A 23,033-nucleotide genomic window follows, 5' to 3' on the forward strand; every position below is an offset into this window, starting at 1 on the left:
TCAACCATCCTCCTCTTTTCCTTGCAAGTTCCACTTCGTTCTTTCCAACTCCATCTTCTTCATCTTCCCCTTTTACTGTCATCCAGCGGACCATCAATGCTTGTTAATGCTGCCGATAAATCATGCTCGCTACACTGGACCAGCTTCCACTCGAGATTCTGCACTTATTTGTCAGTTATTTGCGCGCCGACCATGTGCAACAAGAACAAGAGCCCGACCAGCCGTCCTGGTACTCGTTGCGCCTTCAGCCGCTGCTCTCGCTGTGCCTGGTCTCCAAGCAATTGTGTGCCACTATCCAGCCAATTTTATACCATGAGTTCATGCCAGGCTATGGCGGCTCCTGGCGGTCCCGCCTTTACTCCTGGGACCGCCGACTGGCGTCATTCGTCCGCACGGTCGCGCAGCGACGAGACCTGGCTGCCTGTGTGAAGCATGTTTATCTCCACCCGTATCTCCTGAACCCGTTGGAGGACTATCGCGAGGATGGGGAGCACGCGGTCCTTGGAGGGCATGTGGCTTGTGTGATGGATTATCCTAAGGTCCCAGCGCTCCCTAAGTGGCACCAAACTGAGGTGAAGGAAATCAAAGACGTGATCCTGGAGGCAGGAAAGGCGTTGCGAATCAAGAGACAAACACTGAATCAACTATCTGCTTCTGATTTGTTCTCCCTCCTGATCGCGGAGCTGCCTAATCTACAACATTGCTGCATTGACATTGGCACTTGGCCGCTTGAAGTCGTTCGCGCTGCACCTTTATCCGCAGCTGGAATCTCACAGCTGCCTCTCAGGACAATCAAACTGTCACTCCACTCTGCTGCGAATCGCATAAATCTCCTTAGCCTTGAGCGGCGGGTGCGTGCTCTTCTCGAAGCCTCCCCTAATGTGGAAACACTTAACATACACATGTGCAGTGAGACATGGCGTCAGTCACCATTCCCTTCCCTGAGAAGCCTGAAACATCTTCGTATTACATTCAGCCGCCTTAGTAAAGAGGCTCTCAAAGCAATACTTTACTCGTGCAACAGTTTACGCAGCTTCACCTACGAAGCCGGCGGCCGTCCTTTCGACGGCCGTCACGAGCTTGGGGATGGCAGAGATCATTTCCGGCTGATTCATGCGGTGAACTATCTCAAGCGCCACTGCGGTACTCTCGAGTCGTTACGTCTCGATCTCCGGAGGCGCGGCAACTGCCCAGATGGTTCTGACCCGCGCGCCGTGTTCAGCTTCCAACAATTTAGGGCCTTGAAGCACTTGTTTGTCAACTTGGACGAGCTCCACACTAGGTTCTGGGGTGGATCAGATGAGGCTCAACTCCTGGTCAATCTTCTTCCACCAAGCATCGAGTCGCTACACCTTGCAGGCCATATTGGAGATGAGCTTCGTCGCCTAGAAAAAAGCTTAATTGGCCTGGCGAAGGCTTCCTCGGAAGGTAGATTCCCAACACTCAAGGAGGTAAGATGGTCGAAAAATGAGGAGCTGCATCACGAACTTGATGTACGCACTGCCTTCGCCTCCACTGGTGTGGACTTTGATTACGACCATTGGCCGGCCATGAAATCCACGCTCGGTGACGGTGACTACTCACCATACCCGAACTACTCAGACCCGGGCGCACTGCCTGACATATCGGATTCTGATCTTTAGGCTGCACTTTATCTTAGATACTACTCGATTAACGACATTCAAACTCGAAACCATTCTCGTTCGCTCCCGTCACACAACGAAACAGGCTGCTGTTAAGGCGCCCATGCTGGTGACGCTGTGGCAATATGCGCACAGGATAGATTCGAGATCAGTTCTTGTAAGTGTTCCTTCTGTAAGACCGATACTTGTACCAATGCACCGCATTATTGTACATTGCTAAAGGAGAACACTCTCGTTAGTCATGTCCGCTAAGTTCTACCCAAGGCTGTCGGTTCTGACTCACCCATCGCATAGATGGCAAACGCTTCGGCGTCTTTGTGTGCTTGTGGGTTGCCATCGCCGTCCAATGCGTCCTCGCCCTTTGCGGCGCTGGCCATACAACCAGGGACTATTGTCACAAATCCAGTTTTTGCGCACGTGATATCGACTGGCATACTTGTTAGCAGCTTGATGGCTTCACCCGTTGACCAGTGCGCAGAATCAGTACAGAGGAGATGGGGAAATCACGCACTCAACGCATTGGTTCCACCCACAAACGCTTGAGCATGTGTGGACTCGTGAATGAAAGTAGAGACCAGGAAGGTGGACAGCCACTTCATACCCTTACTATGACTCACAGTGGCGCTGATATCTGGTCGAGCCAGTAGGGTTTCAACTGCGGTGCTCTGCGCATCACTGAGCTCTTCACCCACCTCAACATGCATGTTGCGCCAATGAATACCTCGCGCCGTCCGCTCGTCTTCCACCGTGGTCCAACTGTCAAAGTTCACCAGGCAAAAGGTCATGGCCTCCTCGACAAGCCCAAATATGGGATGACTGACATACGCCTTGGCGCCTTCTAGTACGGTTACGCCACCAAATCAAGTCTGTCCTGTCCCAACGCTGCAAGGCACAAACCCCGGCACGCGGCACCCACACCTCCTTGCGGTTCGTTTCTAGGCCTTCGCTCCTCGAGACCATAACGAATCTCGTCTCCGTCTTTTCATCATAGAACCCTGGCAGCGTCACTCTTAGCAAGAAACCCATCCTACTCCAGGATGCCACTTACAGTCTTGGTATCCCGTCGCTGACCGTTGACTGCGTTAGCACGTAAATCTAAGTGCGGAGGAGACTAATAACGAACCTTCAGTATAAGTCTGTCACTGGCTATCGCTTTCGGAGAGAAAATTGCCGTCATCGCAGTATATCCTGATATAGGGGATGCCTCCACGAGTCCAAGGCACTGAGCGACCAGCGAGGTAGTTATCGTATACCAGTGCCTTAGCCAGGTCCCTGGTCCCCTTGATTTTCTCGATGCCAGCCTTGCTCTTGGCCAGACCATTCTCGTCGTCGTCGGGCCACTTAAGCTTCGCGATGAACTGGGAATAAGTGGCCCAGGCATTGTGCTCGTCGAAGGTGCCCTTCGTTCGAACGTCCTTTGTCGTCTTCAGTCTGCCCAACCCGTCTTCGTCATAGAGGCTAAGTGCCAGGTTAAGATGCTCCATTGCGTTGTTGATCTGAACGGAAGTCCAGGTCAGATATCGCCTAGTCGGATTCGAAGTATGGGGGACACGTACTATTTTTCGAGCGTCTGGGATTGCCTGAGACAGATAAGTCGAGAAATGCTGATTGCTGCAAATGTAAAAGACCTCTCGCTTCTCCAGCGCAGACCTTGCACTCAGTGCGTCGGTGACAGAGATTTCGGCCAGTGATATCAATCTTAAGAGCTTGCTTTGGGCGTAGGCTTTTAACTTACCGCTCCCTTGGTTTACCCGGGGCCTGCCTGGGTCCAGAAGCCTAATATCATATCATAGGCTAGCTAGCAAGCCTCAATATTATGCTCCGTTGTGAGAAGAACACGAGGTTCTACTACATAAAACCAACCATTCAGTTTACATCTTTTCTCGTTGATGGCGTGGAAGTTGGCGACTAGAGACTTAAGGACCGTGGTATAGTGCAGACAGGACAAAATATCCAATTTGCCCTGGATGGGATGGCAGCAAAGGGACGCCAATCATATATACTCCGAGCCCGCAAAATAGATGAACCAATGTCATCTGCCCATGCCGGAGCCCCAGGCTATATTAAGAGGAGAAAAGCCTGGGGGTGAAAATGAAACCACCCACATTGACCAAACCTCTCAGGCACCTTTCTTTCATTACCTGATCCCTGTCCAGCGACATTCCGCCCACCAGAAAGCAAAGCATACTTGCAGCACAACCCTCGTCCCTACCAACTCCAAAACATGAATCCTCTTCGATGACTCCTCGCCGTACTAAGCCTTGCCCTAGCCACCATCACCCACGCTCAACTCTCAACCTGCGCAGGCCGCGGGTCCTTATGCTCGTGGTGGATCAACGGCGTCCCATACCGATGTAAATGCCCGAGGGGAACTAGATGTCAGTCTGCTGGGATAATTATAGGCGGAAGTACCTGGTTTCTGTGCTACTAGCAGAGGAGCAGTGGGGAATTTGCTGTTCGCGCATGGTTTGGTGGAATATAGTACGTGGTCTCTTTCTTGCTTGGAAACTTGGATCCTGGTTTGGTCGCACTGGATGGCTGATGTTTACTCTTGTTAGATGCCCGGGTGCGGGAACTTGGCGGGTCTCGAAATAATCTGACAAGTTATGGATATAAGACCCTTTTTTTTTATCAAGGATCGGTCTGGTGTAGAGCTTTGTGTGGGTTTATATCGCGGATTGCTGGATAAGCTGCCTCGTAGTATCTCTATTTGTCAACGAGCAGTTCTACAGTGGCGAAGAAACTCGATCAGACATATAGTTACCAAAAGTTTGTTGAAAGGAGTTGCCATATCAATACCACTATCTACCAGTGGTGGGAGCAAAATAGTAATCTGGTTCTTAATCAACCCATTCAGCCAGGGCTAGTGACTGTAAGTATTTAGATATCCACCCAGCTCGTGAGCAAACCAGGAGATGGTTACTTGGACCGGAAATAGGCCTGGCTGAGAAAAGCCAGGCAGGGGCATGGTGATAGTGACATTGACGGTAAATCATCGTCCTGCCACTACTTCGTAGTGGGCAGGGCTTCAGTCTGTCCTTGTCCACGTGGGCCACACGCATGAGATTTCGAGTGTCTTCGGCAAAACAGTCATCACTTATTGCCGTTGAGACTACCGTTATTGAGCCAGCCTTTAGTGGGTATGTAGCTCCAAGGATTTGATACGAAGAACAGATCAAGCGCGGGGTTTGGACATTGGCCTAATGCAGGCGAAAGGCTGTAGTGCTTGTTGAGAAGGGACTATAGAAGTGAGGCGACTCGAGGCAACCACTCGCATCTTGGTTCAAGACGGCGCAAGGGCATATGACGTGCAAGAGAGAAGCGCATTGGCCATTCGACTAGAAATCGAATATCCAGCCTTTCGCTCGCATAGCATCATTCCTAGAGCGAGTCACATTTCAAACTCACACACCAGGAGCAGGAAGCGGCTATATCAACCTTGAAGGTCGCAGCATAAATAGAGGACCCATCCATCTTTCGAAGCAAGGAAATTGACTACAAGAAAGACCCCCCAAAGCGATATAAAAATCACTACCCAGTAGAACCTCCCCTCGAATAAACACCCTCCATAATCTCCTTGCCGATCCACAGCTACACATCAACAATGTACTACTCCTGCTGCGGCCGCCGCCAGCGCGTCCGCCGTGCTGGCCACGAACAGCCAACCAACTGCTCAGACTGCATCAGCAACGGGACTACAGTGGCGAAATACTGCTCCGAGTGTGGTGTCGCAGTGTACATGTACATCTATAACCATGCGGAAACCGGGAAGCCGGTTTGTCAGTCTTGGTTGGCTACCCTTTTTAGGTTTACTGCCTGATATGCCGCGAGAGGGTTCGTGTGATTGGGTTGTATAGTTATAGGATTGGTTTGCTGACTATAGTTTGGGCAGTTTGTGAGAAGGACTGGGAAGACGGTTCGCTACCGGGACGACTGTTCTGAGCCCCCTTCTTTTTGTCCGGGGCTGTCGTTGTGTGAATAGCTTACGATAGGGGGCTTGGATAGCGAGAGCCGTGTTTTCTTGCTTTGATGGATTATGGAGCCTGTTCAGTATAACGACGCGCACATTGTATGCTGGCAGTTGTTGAGACAATGGATATATCTATCAGGCTTTGAAGCAGCATAACAGTCTATACTCTATTCCTTCTATTACAGTGTACATTGGCCTTTCCCCAAAATTTCACAATGCTCAACTAGTCATGCTGCTTCATCTTATCGTTCCAGCCAAAGATCTACTCGAGATAAATTGGGTTCGTAATCCCGGTAAAGCTCCCGGTCGAGTTGCGAAGCTCGACACGAAGGAACTTGGTGCCCTCCTCGATATCCAGCGTAATCGGCTCCTCATCCTGAACAGTCTGGTTGCGAAGGTACCCCTTCTCAGTAACAAAGCAAGCAGTCTGACCATCAAAGCCCTCCGTCGCCAGCCTCGCCGTAAGAGCAACCCCATTCGTCTCAACGACATCCCCAACCTGCGCATGGATCCCCTCACCAACAACCGTAAAGTCAATCTCCATCTCGGGCCTCTTGGAGATATACACACGCCGCCGCTTAACCCCCTCCACAACCGCCGCGGTGCTCAGCGAGCGCGCCTTGACCCTCGTCGTCGGCCACCCAATCATGCTAGGCGGGTGATGCGTGTCGCTCCCACCGATCCCTGTAATCCTCCGCCCCTGCACAAGCAATCCATGCCAGAGGTCAATGGCCTGCTGGTTAATCTCCTCGGTAACCCCATCATTCCAGATCTCAATCGCATCCGCGTACTTGTAGTCTGTGTCCAGGTTCCAGATACACTGCTTACACGGCATGTACGGGTGGTTCACCGAGACGAACCCGCCCACGCGCCGGACCTGCGCGACCGCATTCGCGAACTCAGTGCTGTTGGGCTCATACCGCCACTCGGGCGTCTGGCTGTGGTCGATGCCGACGGCCTGCCAGTGCCCGAAGCGAGTTGTAACCTCCATCCCGCGGCCGATGAGCATGTCCTCGGGCGCGAACGAACCCATGACGTTATTCCCGCTGACACTGTTGTGCTCGGTCGAGATCCAAAAGTCGAGTCCGACCTCTTGCGCGTTTGCAACTTGTTCCTGCGGCGTCCAGGTCCCGTCGCTGTATGTCGTGTGCACGTGGAAGTCGCCCTTGAGCCAGATCTCGCCGTCCGTCGCGTTGTCCATGCGTGCGCGGCGAGCAGCATCGATCCCGAGATCAGCGGCTGCGGGCTGCAGCGAGAAGCGCGGGCCCTGCACAGGCTCGTACCCGTAGTCGATGGTGATGTTGTAGTCAACATACTCACCAACAATCTTACTCCCAACCAGAACGAGCGACCACGTGCCATGCGCCACCGGACCACCCACATACATGGGCGTCGTCTCGGTCGGAGTAAACGTCCAGTTACTCAGAAGCGCAAACGACCACCCGCGGAACCCCGCAGTCAGGTTCTTCCCATCTTCAAGGGCATGTCCACGCTCGTCAAAGACACCGACGTACACGGTGCTCTCGGTCCGGTTCGTGTAGTCGTATCCGATGCGGATGGAGGTGACGCCTGGGGAAACTTCAAAGGGGATGTACTTGTACTCGAAGACGTCGGCGGAATGGATCCGGCCGCTGAAGGAGTCGCGCTCGCGGCGGTCGGTGCAGAAGCGTTGCACGTGGTCGGCGCAGGCGGTTGCGCTCACTGCCAGGGTGAGGAGGCTGAGAAGCTTCATTGCGAGGCAGCCTGTTAGGAGGGAAGAAATACGGGCGAGGACCTTGGGGACTGCAGCAAGGAAGATTCGCGGAGAATTTGCTGGTTTATATAGTTGTACGTAATATAGCATGGCAGCAGGTGTTTTGCTGTGCTGATTCTTGTCCTCTTGGTGCCTCCACTCCAGCAGTGAGATCCAAGTACTCCAACAGAGTCTGAAGACGAACGACATCCTGTAAAGCAGAGCACGCGCTCCTCTGCCCCTCTTCACCCGAGCTTTCTCTATACGGAGTAAAAGCCAACGGGCCGCCAAGCTATACCGCCGCCAATGGGGGGTGGCATGTTGGGCCCGGGCAGTCCCTTGGCGAGGAAAGCAAGGATCTCGCTTCTCCAAGAACGGCTCTGGAAGGCTTGGAACGCCTCGCGGGAAAGCCACGGGGTTGCAATGGCGGCCTTGATTGGAGTAAGCTCTTGGCGTAGCGGGCCCACCACGAAAGCTGATTCTGTGGTCTATTAGTTAGTCTCCAACCCATCCGATTCTGGTGGAGGGCGGTGCCAAAGGAGAGAGGGTATTGCTCAAAAAAGGGCTGCTCTTACCACAGCCAGACTGTCGGACGCAGACTTGAGTTTGCTCACGTGATAAATAAGTCTAGGATTACCCTGTAATTATCATAATAATGTTTATTAATCTTCAAGTGCACAAGGTACAGATAGGCTTGAGGTAGGACAACCAATGCTTGTTTTCTCACACGAGTCACATCACAGAGTAAAGGCTTCCTCGTGTCAAGGGTTAGAGCCACCCTTACCGTCGGCCATGATACCATACCCAGCAAAAATGCCATCATCCAGCAATAGTGAGTTCAAATGTGGCCGGCATTAAAATCAGGATTTGGAGCTCTAGTATTCTTACTAGATACCCCACAAAGGCATATTCTTCAGGTGAACAGCTCAGCCCTACCTATGATTCTATCCCTTGGGCCCCCTCGTCCGGGTCTCTATTCGGGTGAAAGGAACGGGAATTAATACTTTGACAGGCCCAGAAACTTGCATGAATTCTCCTAACAAGTTCAACACCTTTAGCCCACCGCATAATGAATAGTAGGTGCTCGTACAAGGTACAAATGGCCATTCTATCATAGGGGATACCTAAAGTCCAAACATTGATCGGATGCCCAGACTTGTCTACCCAAGTGCAGCTGCTCCAGCATACTAGGTTTGTTTTGCTGCCTCATACCCACTAATAATGCGGCAATTGATCCCAACAAACACCCTCGTGTCTAGCTACATACGTATATTGAACCATTTTGCATAAAGCCTCAGGTAGCTTTCATAACCCAGGTACTAATCAGATCTGCTCGGTGTCTATACGTGGCATCCTTAGCAGGCTAAAATGAGGCTTGGGATCTTATTGATGACGAGACGGTAGAGCCAGGGTATTACGCGATGCAAGATTCTATACTCGATGATAGCTACCCGGAACGAGCTTCCCAGCAGTGGATGCAGGAACAGAGTGCGAGGCTGATCTCACTGCGCGAGTATGATATAGAAGTGTCTGTTTATCCCACAATTTCCATCAGCATTCGTCCAGTGGATGGTTTTTGGACCCTGGCCTGGGTGCTGAAGGAGGAGATATCGGCGCCCGGCCCGGACCTTATATTCCTCCACTAGGAACCTTCCAGTATTTACTCATGCATGCCTCGCACAACTGCTACCAGGAGCAAGGATGGAGTGCTTGGTTGGCAATTCTCTATACAAGCCGTTCAAGTAGAGGCATTCCATCTAGATCATGCTCTCTGAAGGTGACGCACTGTAGTAGTGAAGTGATATCTGTATGTCCTGCCCTGCCCACGAAACGTCTACTTTGATTCGAACTTGCTTATTCTCTTCCACCCGTATGTGATCAACCCAGTCGCTTGCTCGGATATTTGATGGATTCATTCATTCCTCGGCCGCTGCTTATACAGTTCACAGGAGACCACACCTCTCGCTTCTGGAATAGCTGAATCAGCCCAGGTCGAAGTAACTACCTGGTTGACCCTCGTGCATCCGAGCCATACACCACGGAGTAGCCTGTGGGAAGCAGGGTCGGTTCGGAGCTACCTACTCGAAACTGCTCCATTCTGCGCCCACCCCACGATTCTGAGACATGACCGCCATGTTCGGCCATTTACGAACACCATGCTCTTGGCTGCCATGTCATATACTACAGAGGCCTGGTTTTGTACTCGAGAGTCCACTTGGCAGAGGTACGTACGTCATTTTACGCACACGAGCAAGGCGAGGGGTGGGAGCTTGAAGGGCCAAAAGAATCACTCGGCGAAACCAGCAGTACAACGTATTTCAAGAGGTCTATTATGTTGATTATGTATTATTATATACAGGCCGATTGGTTGTGCGCAGACTTAGTGAAGACTAAGGGAATGGCGTACTGCTGTAACAATGCTGAAGCGCAAGCTGATCTTGAAGCGCTTTGTCTGATACTCTGGGCTGCAGTTGCTGTTACCTGGAGTGTTGAGTTTGGCATGGCCGTCTGCAACAGTCCTCAAAGCAGCTGCCCCAGAGCGAACCATCATCCAATGCAATGCACTATCATTAACGGTACCATGCACTTTCCGCCTCACCCAGACAATCACCAACAGTCGTAGCTGCAAGTCCTCAAGTCAGCATACAGTCCTATTCATACTCCCACTTGAATCACAGGATGGAGGACAACATACCCCTCAACCCCCTTGCGTTAACCTCCTCCAACATGCGCTCCGCCAGACTCGCAACAGTCCAATAATGAATATCATGCGCGAGCACAATACTCCCGCCGGCATTAAGCTGGTCGAGAAAGAGCTGGAAGCTCGTGTTGATAATCGCATTGGCATCCTGGTTTTCGTAGTCCTTCGTGTCGACGCTCGTCGAGATAACCCGGTAGTCGTAGTCGCGCATCACCTGCAGCACGAGGTCGTTTACCTCGAGATAGGGCGGGCGCATGTACGAGGGTGTTACGCCGAGCGCTGGACGGATCACGGCGTCGAGCGAGGTCATTTCGGAGACGATGCCGTCGTGGCCGAGCGAGGGGAGGGAGGCGTGGGTGTATCTAGAGCAAGGGGAAAGGGGTGGTTATTTGGCGGGCCATGGATTGAGCAGCGAGGTAGCCGGTTGGTTGGGTATGTACGTACGTATGCGAGGCGATCTGGTGTCCCTCATTCCTCATGCGTTGTAGAACAGCCGGGTTGTTTGCTGCGGCGTCGCCGAGGACGAAGAATGTCGCGCGGGCGCCGTATCTGCTTAATGTGTCGAGGAGTTGCGGCGTGTACTGGGACGGGCCATCGTCGAATGTTAGGGCGATGGTGTTTGGGACTGTGCAGTGTGTGATGACCTGGCCTGTCGGGACTCTCTTCGCCAGAGGCAACGCGAGGGCACTGGAGAACAGAGCGGCTGTGCAGAGAAGACCAGAAATCGCGTGCATCTTGCTGGACACTGAGGTTGATGCTGACGGCGAGGAATTGTCCGGTCAAAACAAAAAAAAAAAAAAAAGATAATGCAAACAGAGGGAAATTTATAGCACCTATACAGGGATGGTTTTTTTTCCCTTGCGGCTCAATAGCATATGACAGGGCACAAATTATTGGGATCCCCCTTCCTTAAGATACGTCCTACGCTTGGAACTCCGATCGCACAGCTGAGCTCTCTCTCCAAGACTTTTGCTTTCCCCTCATTATTATGGAGTACTCGTACGTCCAACGGACGATCGACAAAATAGCCTCGCGTGGATGGTCAGGATCCAGAAAACGTGGCTGAAGGATCGAAGCAATCGCTTCCATGACTCGCCATCTCAGTGCTGTCTCGCGACTTGAAACCGAGATAGCCCCCGATTAATCATTATGCATGGATAAATGATGTGACCGACCAACCGAACGAGTCAGCCCGGGCAGCCCTGGTGGGGATGCCAAGTGCCACGTCGGCCGATCTGTGATATCAGATAGTCCGGGCCCTTTCCGATGAACCGCTAAGTCGTCGAATAGGAAGGGGGAACTGATATCATCGGGGTTGGAAAGCAGCGAGGGCAGGATTTGCTTTTTGGGGGGATGCGCCTCGGCGGGCCATCAAACTGGTTGTATCCAACCGGGTGGAGTCGCCAAGATGAGGGGAGTGAGACAGGACATCCCTAGGAGGCTTTTGGGGATTGTCCATCGGCTGGTATTGCCTGATGTCATCATTTGTTGTTTGTTCTCATTTTTGGCCCTCGATAAGCAAACAAACCGTTGGTCGTTGTCCAAACTGATAATGCAGAGTCTGCGTCGAGCCCTGGAGGGCTTGGGCATGTTGGCGACCCTGGGTCGGAAACATCACCAAAGTTCATTACGATCAAAGGCGCAACATATCAGAAAGCTGCCGTGCAAAGGTGTCTAGCAAAGCCTTGCAAATACGTTGCTATGTCTGTTACCAACCTCAATAGTCTACCCGGGTATGCCGGTTGACCTGGTGCCCTACCACCGGGTAAGACCGATGACCAGAAGATTTTGCAAAACTGTTGATGACTATGAAGCGGTGAACCGAGAAGCATAAATATACTGTATCTAAGAGGTATCCTGTTCTCTATTGATAACAGGCGATTTCAATGATCAACTCTAGATACGACATAGCTGATATATATACGTATATATATGGCAGGCGACAGTACCTTGATCAGGCATTGAAAACTATAATGACACTCGACATCATATCAAGTGTCTCAAACACTATTAAGACATTGTCCGAGTAATCACACCTACTCAAATAGCCGACGTAGACGTATGCGCCTCATGGTAGAATAGAGATTCAAATGCGCCATCGAGGCAAGCGAATCTCCAGAGTATGGCTCACCACGTAGGGCCGCACGAAGGATGCGTGAGGGAACCGCAGACGCGTGGCGGACCCGAAGTCGAACCCGTCACCCCGAACCAAGGCGGAGGCTGTCACGTCACTGGGCTCCAGGCCGGAACTTTGTCGTTTGTTCTACTACGGGCGGCACCCACGTGGTCTGGTCCTTCATATATTCTCGTCATTGCTCCTAGCTAGATTGAATTGGTTCCTTCTTACACACATATACATACATGTATGGGCCTATCATCGGTCAATTGTTCGTCCACCCGTACCGCTTGTGTCAGAACCTCGGAGCTACGTAAACAGGGATGTCCGACAGAAGTGAACGTCGACCAGCGCAGCGAGGCTGGCCGAGAGATGGTTTGGAGGGCTCCTGCCTAGTTTGGAGAATAACATGTTAGGAGTCGCACCTTGTCGTATACTTTGTTAGTTAATAGAGATGTACCTGGCTTGACGATGCGGTGGAACGTGTGACAAGACAGGCTCGTGGTGTGTAACCTCCATAGTTCGGCGACCTCCGCGTCCGCGACGAGGGGTCCTCAGAGGACCCCATAACAAGTGTCATAACCAAGTACGTAAATAGTCGGCGAAATGGGAAATCCTTTCAAAGGGACATGCTTACTAGCATCGCGCAACCTGCCAAAGCGCCACTTTCCTCCAGACATTGGCGTCTGCTGCCACTCTGATCTTTTTACCTACCTTGTAAGAATTGGCCAAAGTTCAGGGGCTTGCAGGCTCTGCTCTTAGCTTTGTACCCGTTGAGATTCGGAAATTTCAGAGTGACACTGGGATATAGGTGTCAAAACACAGACCGGACTCATCAACTTGCCGACCTTCCCTGCGGTTTACAATGTTCGGGCTCTAAGTTGCAGTCCAGTGCTGAGGTCCATACTAGACACGTACGGCTTACAATTCCCAGATACCTGAAGCATATAGTTATTTAAGGTCACATAAACCTATTCATCACGCAGGGTGCACCTCTAGACTAGTACATAATGAAATGCACGTATATAGAACCTTTCAGCCCGCCACAACCAGAGAGGTGTGGTCAGGGTTCCAGCCTGAAACTGCGCCACGGACGGTTCGCACTTGGCAAATACAAGATCAGTGAGGGGATGGGATTGGAGCGTACAAGACTATAAGTGTATCTTGAGAGATCTGATGCTACGCCACTATTTCCACCAGAAGCTGACCGTGTCACCCAATCCCGGTAGACCTCCACAGGTTCCAGGAAGCAGTGACGGGGTTCACTGTCCGATTTGACGGGTGAGTAGCCTGCAATGCATATCATTCCCCAGACATGAGAGATAATGAGAAAGGAAAAGAAAAGCCTGACTTGCCCTTTTTATCCATCTCTCCAGCCTCGCAACCCGCTTCCTCATATCCCGTCGACGAAAGCTCCTCCCCCTCATCAAACAATGGGACACCAATCTAGCGCGCGTTCAGCTCATCCAACGGGGCGGCAGATTCCAAATCATCGCGTTCTTCCACTCATTCCGACACTGGAAGTGCGTAAATTTCGAGATAACCGCACTAGATGTGACCGAAAAGATGGGTCAAAAGGGCGAATGCGGCGTCCGGATCAGAGATGCAAAGTATGCTCTCCCTCGGCCTGAGACTGGTTACGGTGGCGACGACTCGGTTTGCTTGGATGAGGTGGAGTTCCCTACTGAGCATAGTGATGTTGCCATTATGTTTGGGGATGTAATAGGTTAGTGCTACCGCTTTGTCTGTTGTGATTCTGGCTGTGGAGTTGAAGCTAACCGGTGGTGGTTCTATAGCAAGAGATACTTTTGCAGACTGTTTGCCTGGACTGACTGCTTGACCTACATCACAGCGTTTGAAAATTTATTGGCTATTTTGACTTGGCGACTCAGATTTTGCTTATGTATTATAGTGTACGCAATATTAAGACGTAGCCATGTGGCTTCTAATGCTTACATCTTACGTGATGACAATATATAGAGCGTACTGTTATGAAATAAGAGGAGAAGAGACGTTAGCGAGGGAGCCCGCACAGTTCAAGGCTACCTATAATTATTACTACATCAGGCTCTGGGTTTAGCTGCTTCAATTTCTCATTTTGATAGCCCCCTATAGACCACACGATGGTCCCCAGAGTTGACCGGGCTCTGGAAGCACGAATGCGTCTCGACCTCGTCTTCCCACACTGAAGCGCCAATTCAAACCTTGATCGGAAAAGCTTGAACAACCAATGATGCACATGGTGACCTTTCTGGAACGGGCATAGATTCCACATTCTGTATAGTCTTGAAGCTGTGTAGTAGAAGTCGCGCCTTCTGTTTCACGGACGTGATGATGGTCTAATACAGGGCCACTTTCATATCTAGAACGAGAGGCTTAGTAGTTATTATGATATTTAGTTACGAGGAGAGGTATAAAAGTCTGCACTAGATGTTTTTGACCTGCTGTTAGCCACGATTCCGTCATCGTGAAGGTCCCTTGCGGCTATTAGGGTTAGCGCCTTGGACGCTCCTCTGGTCTGTCTCAGCCTCGGCATGTTCTCGGACATAACCGCACCTGACTGAGCACAATAAATGTCAAGGTGGGACGACTAAAAGGGGTTCGTCACCAGTATTATTGCATTGAAAGATTAGGAGTGGGGTAAGTGAAACTAATCAAGGCTGCGCTGTTGGTATCGTCATTACTAAGAGGATAGTATGGGGTTGACCTAAGCTGACACCGAACCGCTAGCCCGCATTACTCCTCCCGCTGTGAGTGACAGGCCGGCACCCATCGAAGATTACTCAAGAGAGACCCTCGGCGTATGTGCGCAATAAAAGCGGTCCCTTTGCCTTCGATCTGATGTTTTCGCTTTTCTTTTCTTATGGTGTGCCCTTGTTTTGGTAGTCGGCATACGGAATTTGCATCTGCCCATAATGGCTTACGAGTATACGGCCTATTTGGCCATCGGGGCCATCGCCATGATATTCCTGAAATGCTTTCTGCCCAAAGGGACTGGATCAATTGCCCCATTACCTCCCGGACCAACGCCTCTACCACTGGTCGGGAATCTGCGCGACCTACCTTCGCCTGGCACCGAGGAGTGGCTGCACTGGCTCAAACACAAGGATCTCTATGGTATTCTACTTTCCCTACAAGCCACCCATTCAACCTGTCTGATAGATCGCACCAGGTCCACTCAGCACTGTTCAGGTGTTGGGCCAACGTCTAATCATCCTTAATGAGGCGCAACTCGCCGTTGACCTCTTGGATAAGCGGTCAGCCATCTACTCGGATCGGCCGGATATGCCCTTTGCGAAATTGTATGTTTCAGCATCATCCAGTCTTCTCGTTGGGCAGTGTTAATCAATTGACTTAGAGCTGGCTGGGGAGACGGCATTGTATTGCTTGGGTACGGCAAACGGTTTCATGCATACCGCAAGCATATGCACCGCGAGATCGGCTCGAAGCTGAGTGTGGCGCGGTTCAACACCGTTCAAGAAACAGAGGTCTCTCGCTTTTTGCTTCAGTTGATCGATAAGCCGCAGGGGTTGGTGTTGCATGTAAGAAAGTATGCCAGGCTTCCTCATCTTTGGACCTTCTGCGCGAGAGGCGATATACTGACCAGGATATAGACTTGCAGGGGCCGTGATTTTAAAAATCGCCTACGGTTATTCCATTGACTACCAGGGGACAGATCCTCTCATTGATCTCGCGGAAGAAGCAATGGAACAGTTCTCCCTTGCTGTCCAGCCGGGCAAATGGCTGGTGGATATGCTGCCAATATGTCAGTTTCCCTTACTTCTGCCCATCAAAGTCAACAAGGTTAACCGTTTATCTAGTAAAACATATCCCGGCTTGGTTCCCAGGCGCCGGTTTCCAACGAACCGCCCAACGCTTCCAGAAACACAGCAACGCCCTGGCGGATGTTCCATTCGCGTTTGTGCAACAGCGCATGAGGCAACCGGGCTTTGAGACATCCTCGTACCTTTCCAATCTTCTGCGAGACGAAGGTATAGCCCCCGGATCCGCAGACGAGGTCAATGCAAAGTGGTCCGCTGGATCGCTGTATGGTGGTGGGGCTGATACGGTATGTATTGCATATTCAACACCTACGCAGCTCTGCGTATCTCACACGCAGGATACTGACTAATTACATTCCAGACGGTCTCAACTATCCTCTCATTCTTCCTTACAATGGCTCTCTTCCCCGACGTACAGACACGCGCGCAGGATGAGATCGATCGCGTTGTTGGGCGCGATCGACTACCCGCATATGGTGATCGGGAGAGCCTGCCCTACGTCGACGCACTCGTGAAAGAGGCCTTGCGCTGGCATCCTATCGGGCCGATGGGCTTACCTCATAGATCCACAGCAGATGATGTCTATAATGGTTATCTCATCCCCAAGGGCTCGCTGATTCTTCCTAATATCTGGTTAGTGGCTTCCCCTCCCCTCCCCTACGCGTTTATCACGGCCCTGTTTCTCTCTCCCCCTCATTTCCGTATATCAATCTGACGGCTTGCAAAACAGGGCATTCTGCCACGACCCCACCTCATACGCAAGCCCCATGACTTTCGACCCCTCACGGTTCCTAGGGGCAACCCCCGAGCCCGATCCCCGAAACTACGTCTTCGGCTTCGGCCGCCGCATCTGTCCCGGGAGAGTGCTAGCGGACTCCAATATCTTCCTTACCATCGCACAGACTCTCGCTGCGTTCCGGATTGGTAAGATGGTCCGCGATGGAAAGGAGGTGCCGATTAGGTCGCAGTATACGCCCGGCACGATTAGCCATCCTCTGCCGTTTGAGGTTCGTATTGAGCTGAGAGATCCGGGGTATGAGGGGATTGTTCGGGCTATTGAGGAGAGGGATCCGAGGGATGGGAACGATGCGGAGGTTCTGCGCGGTATTATTATGTAGGAGGGGTTGGGAAAGTCGTGAGTACGGGGTTGAGAGGTTTGATGGATTGGTAGACTATGGAATAATTGCCACTTGCTCACTACGTACTTACATTGCAGGATACTCATAGGCCGCTGTGTAAAGGGAACTACAGTATTACGAAGCCCGTGTTACATACCCCTATGATAGCCTGCTAGACCCCCAACGAGATAGGATGTGTGTCGTTTGACCCGACTTACGTACAACAAGCCTCTCCCTATTCCTGCGGTTGGAGAGCAAAGTCTACTCGGCCTCTGTGTTTTCAACTGGTTCAAGTAACCATCCTTGCTCCGCCTTGTTGTCGTCGGACCTGTCGAAAATACGTAGTCAATCAGCATGGCGTTCTGGGTTCCCAGGGCTGTGGGCTGATCCGGTACAACATACACGGAAATAACGTCACGCAGTGGGAAACCGAGGGTGGTCGCTTCTCAAGGGGACAGGCATTTCCCGAAATTTGCATGATCAAGCGCAAACACCTCATATGGGCCCTTGGCGGATTCGGGCATCTTGTCGTAATAGTAATAGAATTACTCGAGAGAAGAACAGTAGTAAAGCTCGAGGAGGGAGGGAACGGGAGGGAGTCAAAGGCACTATCTATATCTGTCAAATAAAGTCTCGGCAATACAGATAGGGCCAGGTTACAGTATTGACACAGCATACATCATGACTAGCTGACTTAGTTTTATGATTATTCGCTGTTTCTCCATGCGGGGTGTTTGGCAATGGCGGGCTTGTTATGTTGATACTACTCTTGGTGTAATAGTGTATTGATTGTCATTAGTACTACATAGACCATCTTGAGCAAGCGCCTAGATCTATTTTACTGGTGGGCTAGATTGTAGTCCGCCACAGCTTTTTCTCCGAGCTACTTGTTGATCAGATTTCTGCCAGACTAACATCCTCTCCTCCTAGTAGGGTGCATCGAAAGTGCGCGGATATGCCATTCTTGTTAGAGGCATGGTGAAAAGCGCAAGTGCAAGTTCGCTACTATGCTTGCCTTGCGGGTTACTTTTGCCCTCCGTTGCTTCTCACTCTATCCACCGAGCGCTTTGTACATGTGCTCGATGTCATCCCCAAGCTGGAACTCGAGTGCCTCAATCTGATCGCGGTAGAATTCCTCATCGCCCCCAGCAGCGGCGACCATGGCCGCGGGAACTTCATCGAGGTATTCCTGCTTTGACATGGACACTAGCCTGGTTAGCACGAGACAATACCAACACATAGGTTAAGAGAAAGCAACATACCATGAGCAGTAACAGCAGCCCTCTTCGCACTCCACATCGCATGGTACGCATTCGTGCTCCCATCACTATTCGCGTCCCCAACCACGTACAGGCCACCGATACTCGACTCCATATTATCCTTAACCTTTACCGAGTTCCCTGCCATCTCGAGCCGCAGCTGCTGATGCAGCGTCGACGTCTGCCTCGTCCCAACATGGATGATAATCCCATTCGTGACCAGCGGCCCGCCCGCATTAAAATGAACCCGATACTCATCATCCTTCGGCTCCATGCCGGTGTTTGTCCGCTCAACACGCACAATGTCGTTCTCGCGGATTGGGATCTTGTAGTTGTTCTTCACGACGGCTTCCCAACCGGGCCACCGCGCCTCCGCAGCATCTTTATCCTCCTTCGTCAGAGGACCCCCAGTGACAATGGTGATATCCGTCGTGAGCTTGCGCATATTCAGCGCCGTCCCAATCGCGCTCGCCAACTTCCCATAAACAACCATCTTTCGATCCTTGTAGTCGTGTCCATCGCACCAGGGACACCAAAACATGCCGCGGCCAAAGGCTTCAGCAAACCCCTGCTTGTTGGGTAGGACATCTGTGATTCCCGTCGCGAGGATGACGCGCTTGGCGGTGACGATTCCGTTTCTGTCGTCGTAGACGCGGAACCCCTTTGCGAGCGGGACGATTGCCGTCACTTTTGTTTTGCGGGTTGCCCAGAAGGAGTAGTTTGGGTAGTGCTCTTCGATTTGTTGGCGGACGGCGGAGCGGAATTTCAGAGGGACTTGGCCTGTAGTGGAGTTTAACCATATCAGCATTTAGAAAAGTCTATCTAAGGGAGCGTAAAAGGCGCGGCGCTCTTGTGCGATTGTAAAGGTGGGAACATACCGTCCTGGCCAAGCACATCATGCATATACCGCGTCTGCTCATTCCGATACTCCTGCGAGTCATAGAGCAGCGATGTCCGCGCAACGCGAGAGAGCGACATGGATGCTGCGAGCCCGGCAGGACCACCGCCGACAATAACAACGTCGTAGTCCCATTTCGTGGGGTTCCACTCGTCGGAGGATGTGTAGTAGTCGGTTACGTTCAAGTCGGCATCGTCGTGAAAGGTGGGGTCCGTGTTGAGCGAATCGGTTTCAGAATCCGCCGCCAGGGTTTGTTGAGGAATAAAGAGTGAGGAAGCGAGAGGTAGGGCAAGGAGGGTAACGAGCCTGAAGGAGGTACGGAGGAGGACCATGCTGCCCGGAAGTTAATTTGCAAAGATCAATGAGAGCAATACAGAGCTGGGCCAGCTAATGGGAAATTGGCCGAATTTAAAGCAATGAAAAGTGCAGTGGGGGAAAGAGGCCCGGGCGATCGAAAATAAGACGACAGCTTTCCTTCGCGCGTGCCGAAAATGCATCCATGCATGTCTCCTCAGCGCCAATCCCCCCATTTCCCCACACTTCAGCTCGAACTCTGAAGAACAAATCTGAAGCATACATAGTAGCTACGTAGCGTTCATGCAAGTTGAAGCACGCTGCGTGAACTCTCCCGGCCCGTCGGATCGAGATTGGTTCAGCCATGCAGATCCCAAGACCCGAAGGATCTTAGTGCGTGGAGCTGAGGTAATTTAGCAAGCGATCGGACGGCGATCGTCGATTTCAGCCCGCCGACCCATCCAAAATTTGTTTGCGTGGGGGAGGAAGCCCGCCTTACTATGATGGAGGGAGCTCGAGGGTTCAAGTTGTTTGCTCAGCTGGACCTTCCTTCCACATCCCGCCAAGGATGAAGTTTGGGAAAGTCATAGATTTGTGCCGGTCAATGTTGGAATAGACAAAACAAATATACCGAAGTTTATCTCGCCATGGGAGGAAACCATGACGCTGACTACCACGTGGAGTTGGGGAACGGGGAACCCCAGGCCCTCCAGGTTGGGGTGGGTGGAGTACCAGGCATATGCTATGCTACCCATGGTTCTCGTAAGGCTGGTTACCCATTTTGGCGGATTTCGGCGACCGTGTCTTTCTCCAGGTTCTTAAGATTTGAGATTCATCTATTTGATAGATACCAGCACTCATCAAGCAATGCCCCGCAGGGCTAAACTATCATAAATACCCCACCCAGAAACACAAATACTCCAATCCCTGCACATTTTCGATCTCTCACCCCCGTCAGAACTATATAGCATGCTTCTCCCTCGCCCTCCTAAGCGCCTCAGCCGCCTTGGGATCCTTCTTCGCGAGGTACTTGGCAAACGACTCCATCATTGAGTTCTTAAGCATCGTGTGCTCCCTCCACGCCCGGATCTGGCTCGGCACCGTAAGCCCCGTGTAGAGCTTCTGCGGGTGCTCCAAAGCTAGCGGAAACAGATCCTCGAGCGTCGCGGCGTTCCTTGCTACGAGCGCGTACAGCTCGCTCCAGATGAGGTTTCCGAGGATGCGCATGTGGCCGGTGTATTTCGGGGGTGGTGGTTGGGGGAAGAGGGTGGGGAAGTCGTCGTTTTTATTAGCATCACTGGACTTAGCGTCTGTATTATTGGACTGGCCCTCGCTTACGGTCGCGGGTGGCTCGGGGTCTGCGACGTAGTGTGCGTCAACGGCGAGGAGGTGTGGCTGGAAGTCGCCGGGCAGGTATGTTTTCTCCTTGAGATATGACTCGGAGAGTGTCGCGTCCGTGTAGGAGCCTACGCTCCATGAGTCAAGGACTAGGAAAGTGGTCTCTTCGATGCCGATACCCAGCGGGGAGGTGTCTGCTGCGCGGGCGGTCCGGAAGTGGCTGACGTATCGGTTAGTGCATCAGTCCGTTCAAGAAGATGAAAGGGTCAGAACGGACCTCTTGAGAGAATCGACATCGTTGACATCGAGACCAAGCTCCTTGCAGTCGTGCCAATACAGCTTAAGCAGTGGCTTCACTTTGCCTGCACCCTTGATCCCCTCTCCCCAAGAAGCAACATGGTCCTCCACCTTTTGCTTCACGGCCTCCCACTGATTGTCCGAGAGCTTACCCGCAGCGCCGTAGATCGCAAAGCCAAATGTATGCTTCTCCTCCTGCGGCTTCATCTTCTGCATTTCCTCCTCGTCCCGAATGAGAAAGTCAATCCACGGCGGTGTCAGAGGCTCCGTCGGCGATGGCCCTCGCATCTCCAATCGCAGTTTATCCTGCGCGTACGTTGTCGCGGAGACGCGTTCCCTGAGGGAACCTGCACTGTCGAATGTGCCCGCGTCCGTCTGCGCCCGGATCACCTCGTTCAGTCGCGAGACAGACAGCTCCCCTAGGCGCGGCTGGTATGCTTTTGCCAGTATATCTATATCAGGGTTGTGTAGCCCAGGCACAATGCCCGCACCCGGGGTTGCTCTATACCCCTTGTACGTATCCATAAAAATCCAGGCGCCAACATCGGCCAGGGCCGTAATGTCCGTGAGAAGCTGCCACAGCTGTTCGAGTCGTCCCCGCTCCTCCGCGGTGACCTGGTCGGGCGGTAACTGCGCGACGGCACAGAAGCGGTCGAGCAGCTGTTCCTTGAGTTGCGCGACCTTGGAAATCATCCAGGCGTGCGCGGTGCTCGTCATGACCTCGTACCGCGCGGCCATGAATTCCACCCAGAGTGCGGGGAGGTCGAGGTCTGGCCGGTGTGGGTGATGGATGCGGCGGCGCGCATTGAGCGCGCCTCCTAGCTCCTCCAGGTCATCGTAGACCAAGTTGAAAGTCTCGCGTAGGTTGGCTTCGACCTGCGGGATGCTGAGGTACTCAAAGACGGCACTGACCCCCGTGATGTACTCGATGGCAGTCTCGAGCCGGTCGGGATTGTTGAGATCCTTGGCCCTCCACTGGGCCTCTGAGAGAGGAACAAGACCCTCCATGAGATATGTCTTGAACGCGTGGATATTCTTCCCGACCAACGACACCCGCTCCATGCCCTGGTGGTTGGTGGCACGCAGGAAGATCTTAGCGCCCACTGCCTCGGCGCCTGTATTGAAGGGCGCCGGCGCCCACTCGGCCGGCGGCAGCATCCAGAGCATCCCTTCCTCCTGCTGCATCAGCGGCAGCGAGGTTTTCTTGCCATTGGGGAGGTCGCCCCAGCACGCAAAGCCCATGAAATTCGAGACAACATGCGTTGGGATCGGCAAGTCCACTATACAAGTCAAATTAGAGGGGAGCGCTTACTTATTTCCCTAGCCGGGGTGGGCTGAGGCGGGGGAGTGGGTGGAAAACCTACGAGCGGGCATCTCCTGGTTCTCCCAATGCGGCAGACTGGGCGTTTGGGGTCTGGTTTCCCTAGTGTTGACGTTTGAATCTTTCCACCACGCTCTCTGGGCCGAGTCTGTACTTTGACTATGGGCATATCGAATCGGGTTCAGCCGCAGCCGAAGAGATCGACTTCCAGTCCATGTCGAGTCGGACGGGCCGATCATCCGCCCCGTCGATCGGAATGCCGACACGATGGTGGCATTCCGTCGTCTCGGCCAAGGCAAGCCGCAAAGCCGGCGGTTGGCCTCTAAAAGGCTTCTGGAAGCCCTCGTTGCCATCTTCGATGGTTTTTCGGCTGTTCGTGCAAGGAGGATTGATTGACTGAAACCAGGATCGATTCGAAACACCCATGATGCCTTCGAACCCCTGACCTAGCCGAAAGCGGAATGGGGCCCCCTGTTCAGGTGGGCATTGGAGCCTACTTGCTGCCTACGTCGTAGCATGCCGTCAAGTGATCTGATTCCACGGCGAGGGCGGTTTTTATCAACA

General features: G+C 52.4%; 7 protein-coding genes across 7 annotated transcripts; 2 read left to right on the top strand and 5 right to left on the bottom strand.

The window, feature by feature from the left end:
- Positions 1–122: 122 nt before the first annotated feature.
- BJX68DRAFT_273927 (uncharacterized protein) lies at positions 123–1,643 on the top strand (the record flags this gene model as incomplete). Its single annotated transcript, XM_071047561.1, has 2 exons — positions 123–174; positions 205–1,643. 2 exons carry the CDS (start codon positions 123–125, stop codon positions 1,641–1,643), a joined length of 1,491 nt encoding a protein of 496 aa, XP_070905913.1.
- Positions 1,644–1,791: 148 nt separating this feature from the next.
- BJX68DRAFT_260626 (uncharacterized protein) lies at positions 1,792–3,127 on the bottom strand (the record flags this gene model as incomplete). Its single annotated transcript, XM_071043927.1, has 6 exons — positions 1,792–1,859; positions 1,927–2,070; positions 2,155–2,470; positions 2,541–2,638; positions 2,692–2,720; positions 2,787–3,127. 6 exons carry the CDS (start codon positions 3,125–3,127, stop codon positions 1,792–1,794), a joined length of 996 nt encoding a protein of 331 aa, XP_070905914.1.
- A 2,748-nt stretch (positions 3,128–5,875) lies between these two features.
- BJX68DRAFT_273928 (polymerase/histidinol phosphatase-like protein) lies at positions 5,876–7,345 on the bottom strand (the record flags this gene model as incomplete). Its single annotated transcript, XM_071047562.1, has 1 exon — positions 5,876–7,345. The coding sequence occupies one exon, from the start codon at positions 7,343–7,345 to the stop codon at positions 5,876–5,878; it is 1,470 nt and encodes a 489-aa protein (XP_070905915.1).
- A 2,570-nt stretch (positions 7,346–9,915) lies between these two features.
- BJX68DRAFT_260628 (chitin deacetylase) lies at positions 9,916–10,780 on the bottom strand (the record flags this gene model as incomplete). Its single annotated transcript, XM_071043928.1, has 3 exons — positions 9,916–9,968; positions 10,041–10,408; positions 10,491–10,780. The coding sequence occupies 3 exons, from the start codon at positions 10,778–10,780 to the stop codon at positions 9,916–9,918; spliced, it is 711 nt and encodes a 236-aa protein (XP_070905916.1).
- A 4,297-nt stretch (positions 10,781–15,077) lies between these two features.
- BJX68DRAFT_251661 (cytochrome P450) lies at positions 15,078–17,062 on the top strand (the record flags this gene model as incomplete). Its single annotated transcript, XM_071042424.1, has 7 exons — positions 15,078–15,279; positions 15,335–15,464; positions 15,521–15,712; positions 15,777–15,928; positions 15,984–16,231; positions 16,306–16,577; positions 16,675–17,062. The coding sequence occupies 7 exons, from the start codon at positions 15,078–15,080 to the stop codon at positions 17,060–17,062; spliced, it is 1,584 nt and encodes a 527-aa protein (XP_070905917.1).
- An 859-nt stretch (positions 17,063–17,921) lies between these two features.
- Positions 17,922–19,612, bottom strand: BJX68DRAFT_12685 (NAD(P)/FAD-dependent oxidoreductase). Its single transcript, XM_071036216.1, has 3 exons — positions 19,200–19,612; positions 18,325–19,101; positions 17,922–18,268 (listed from the first exon to the last, which is right to left on the bottom strand). The coding sequence occupies exons 1-3, from the start codon at positions 19,549–19,551 to the stop codon at positions 18,114–18,116; spliced, it is 1,284 nt and encodes a 427-aa protein (XP_070905918.1). The 5' UTR covers positions 19,552–19,612; the 3' UTR covers positions 17,922–18,113.
- Positions 19,613–20,318: 706 nt separating this feature from the next.
- On the bottom strand, positions 20,319–22,849 carry BJX68DRAFT_223360 (uncharacterized protein). Its single transcript, XM_071038126.1, has 3 exons — positions 22,513–22,849; positions 21,129–22,428; positions 20,319–21,071 (listed from the first exon to the last, which is right to left on the bottom strand). The coding sequence occupies exons 1-3, from the start codon at positions 22,820–22,822 to the stop codon at positions 20,474–20,476; spliced, it is 2,208 nt and encodes a 735-aa protein (XP_070905919.1). The 5' UTR covers positions 22,823–22,849; the 3' UTR covers positions 20,319–20,473.
- Between the last annotated feature and the right edge of the window lie 184 nt (positions 22,850–23,033).

This window comes from Aspergillus pseudodeflectus (assembly GCF_044049435.1).
Source record: "Aspergillus pseudodeflectus strain CBS 756.74 chromosome Unknown BJX68scaffold_1, whole genome shotgun sequence".
NCBI classification, from domain to species: domain Eukaryota; kingdom Fungi; phylum Ascomycota; class Eurotiomycetes; order Eurotiales; family Aspergillaceae; genus Aspergillus; species Aspergillus pseudodeflectus.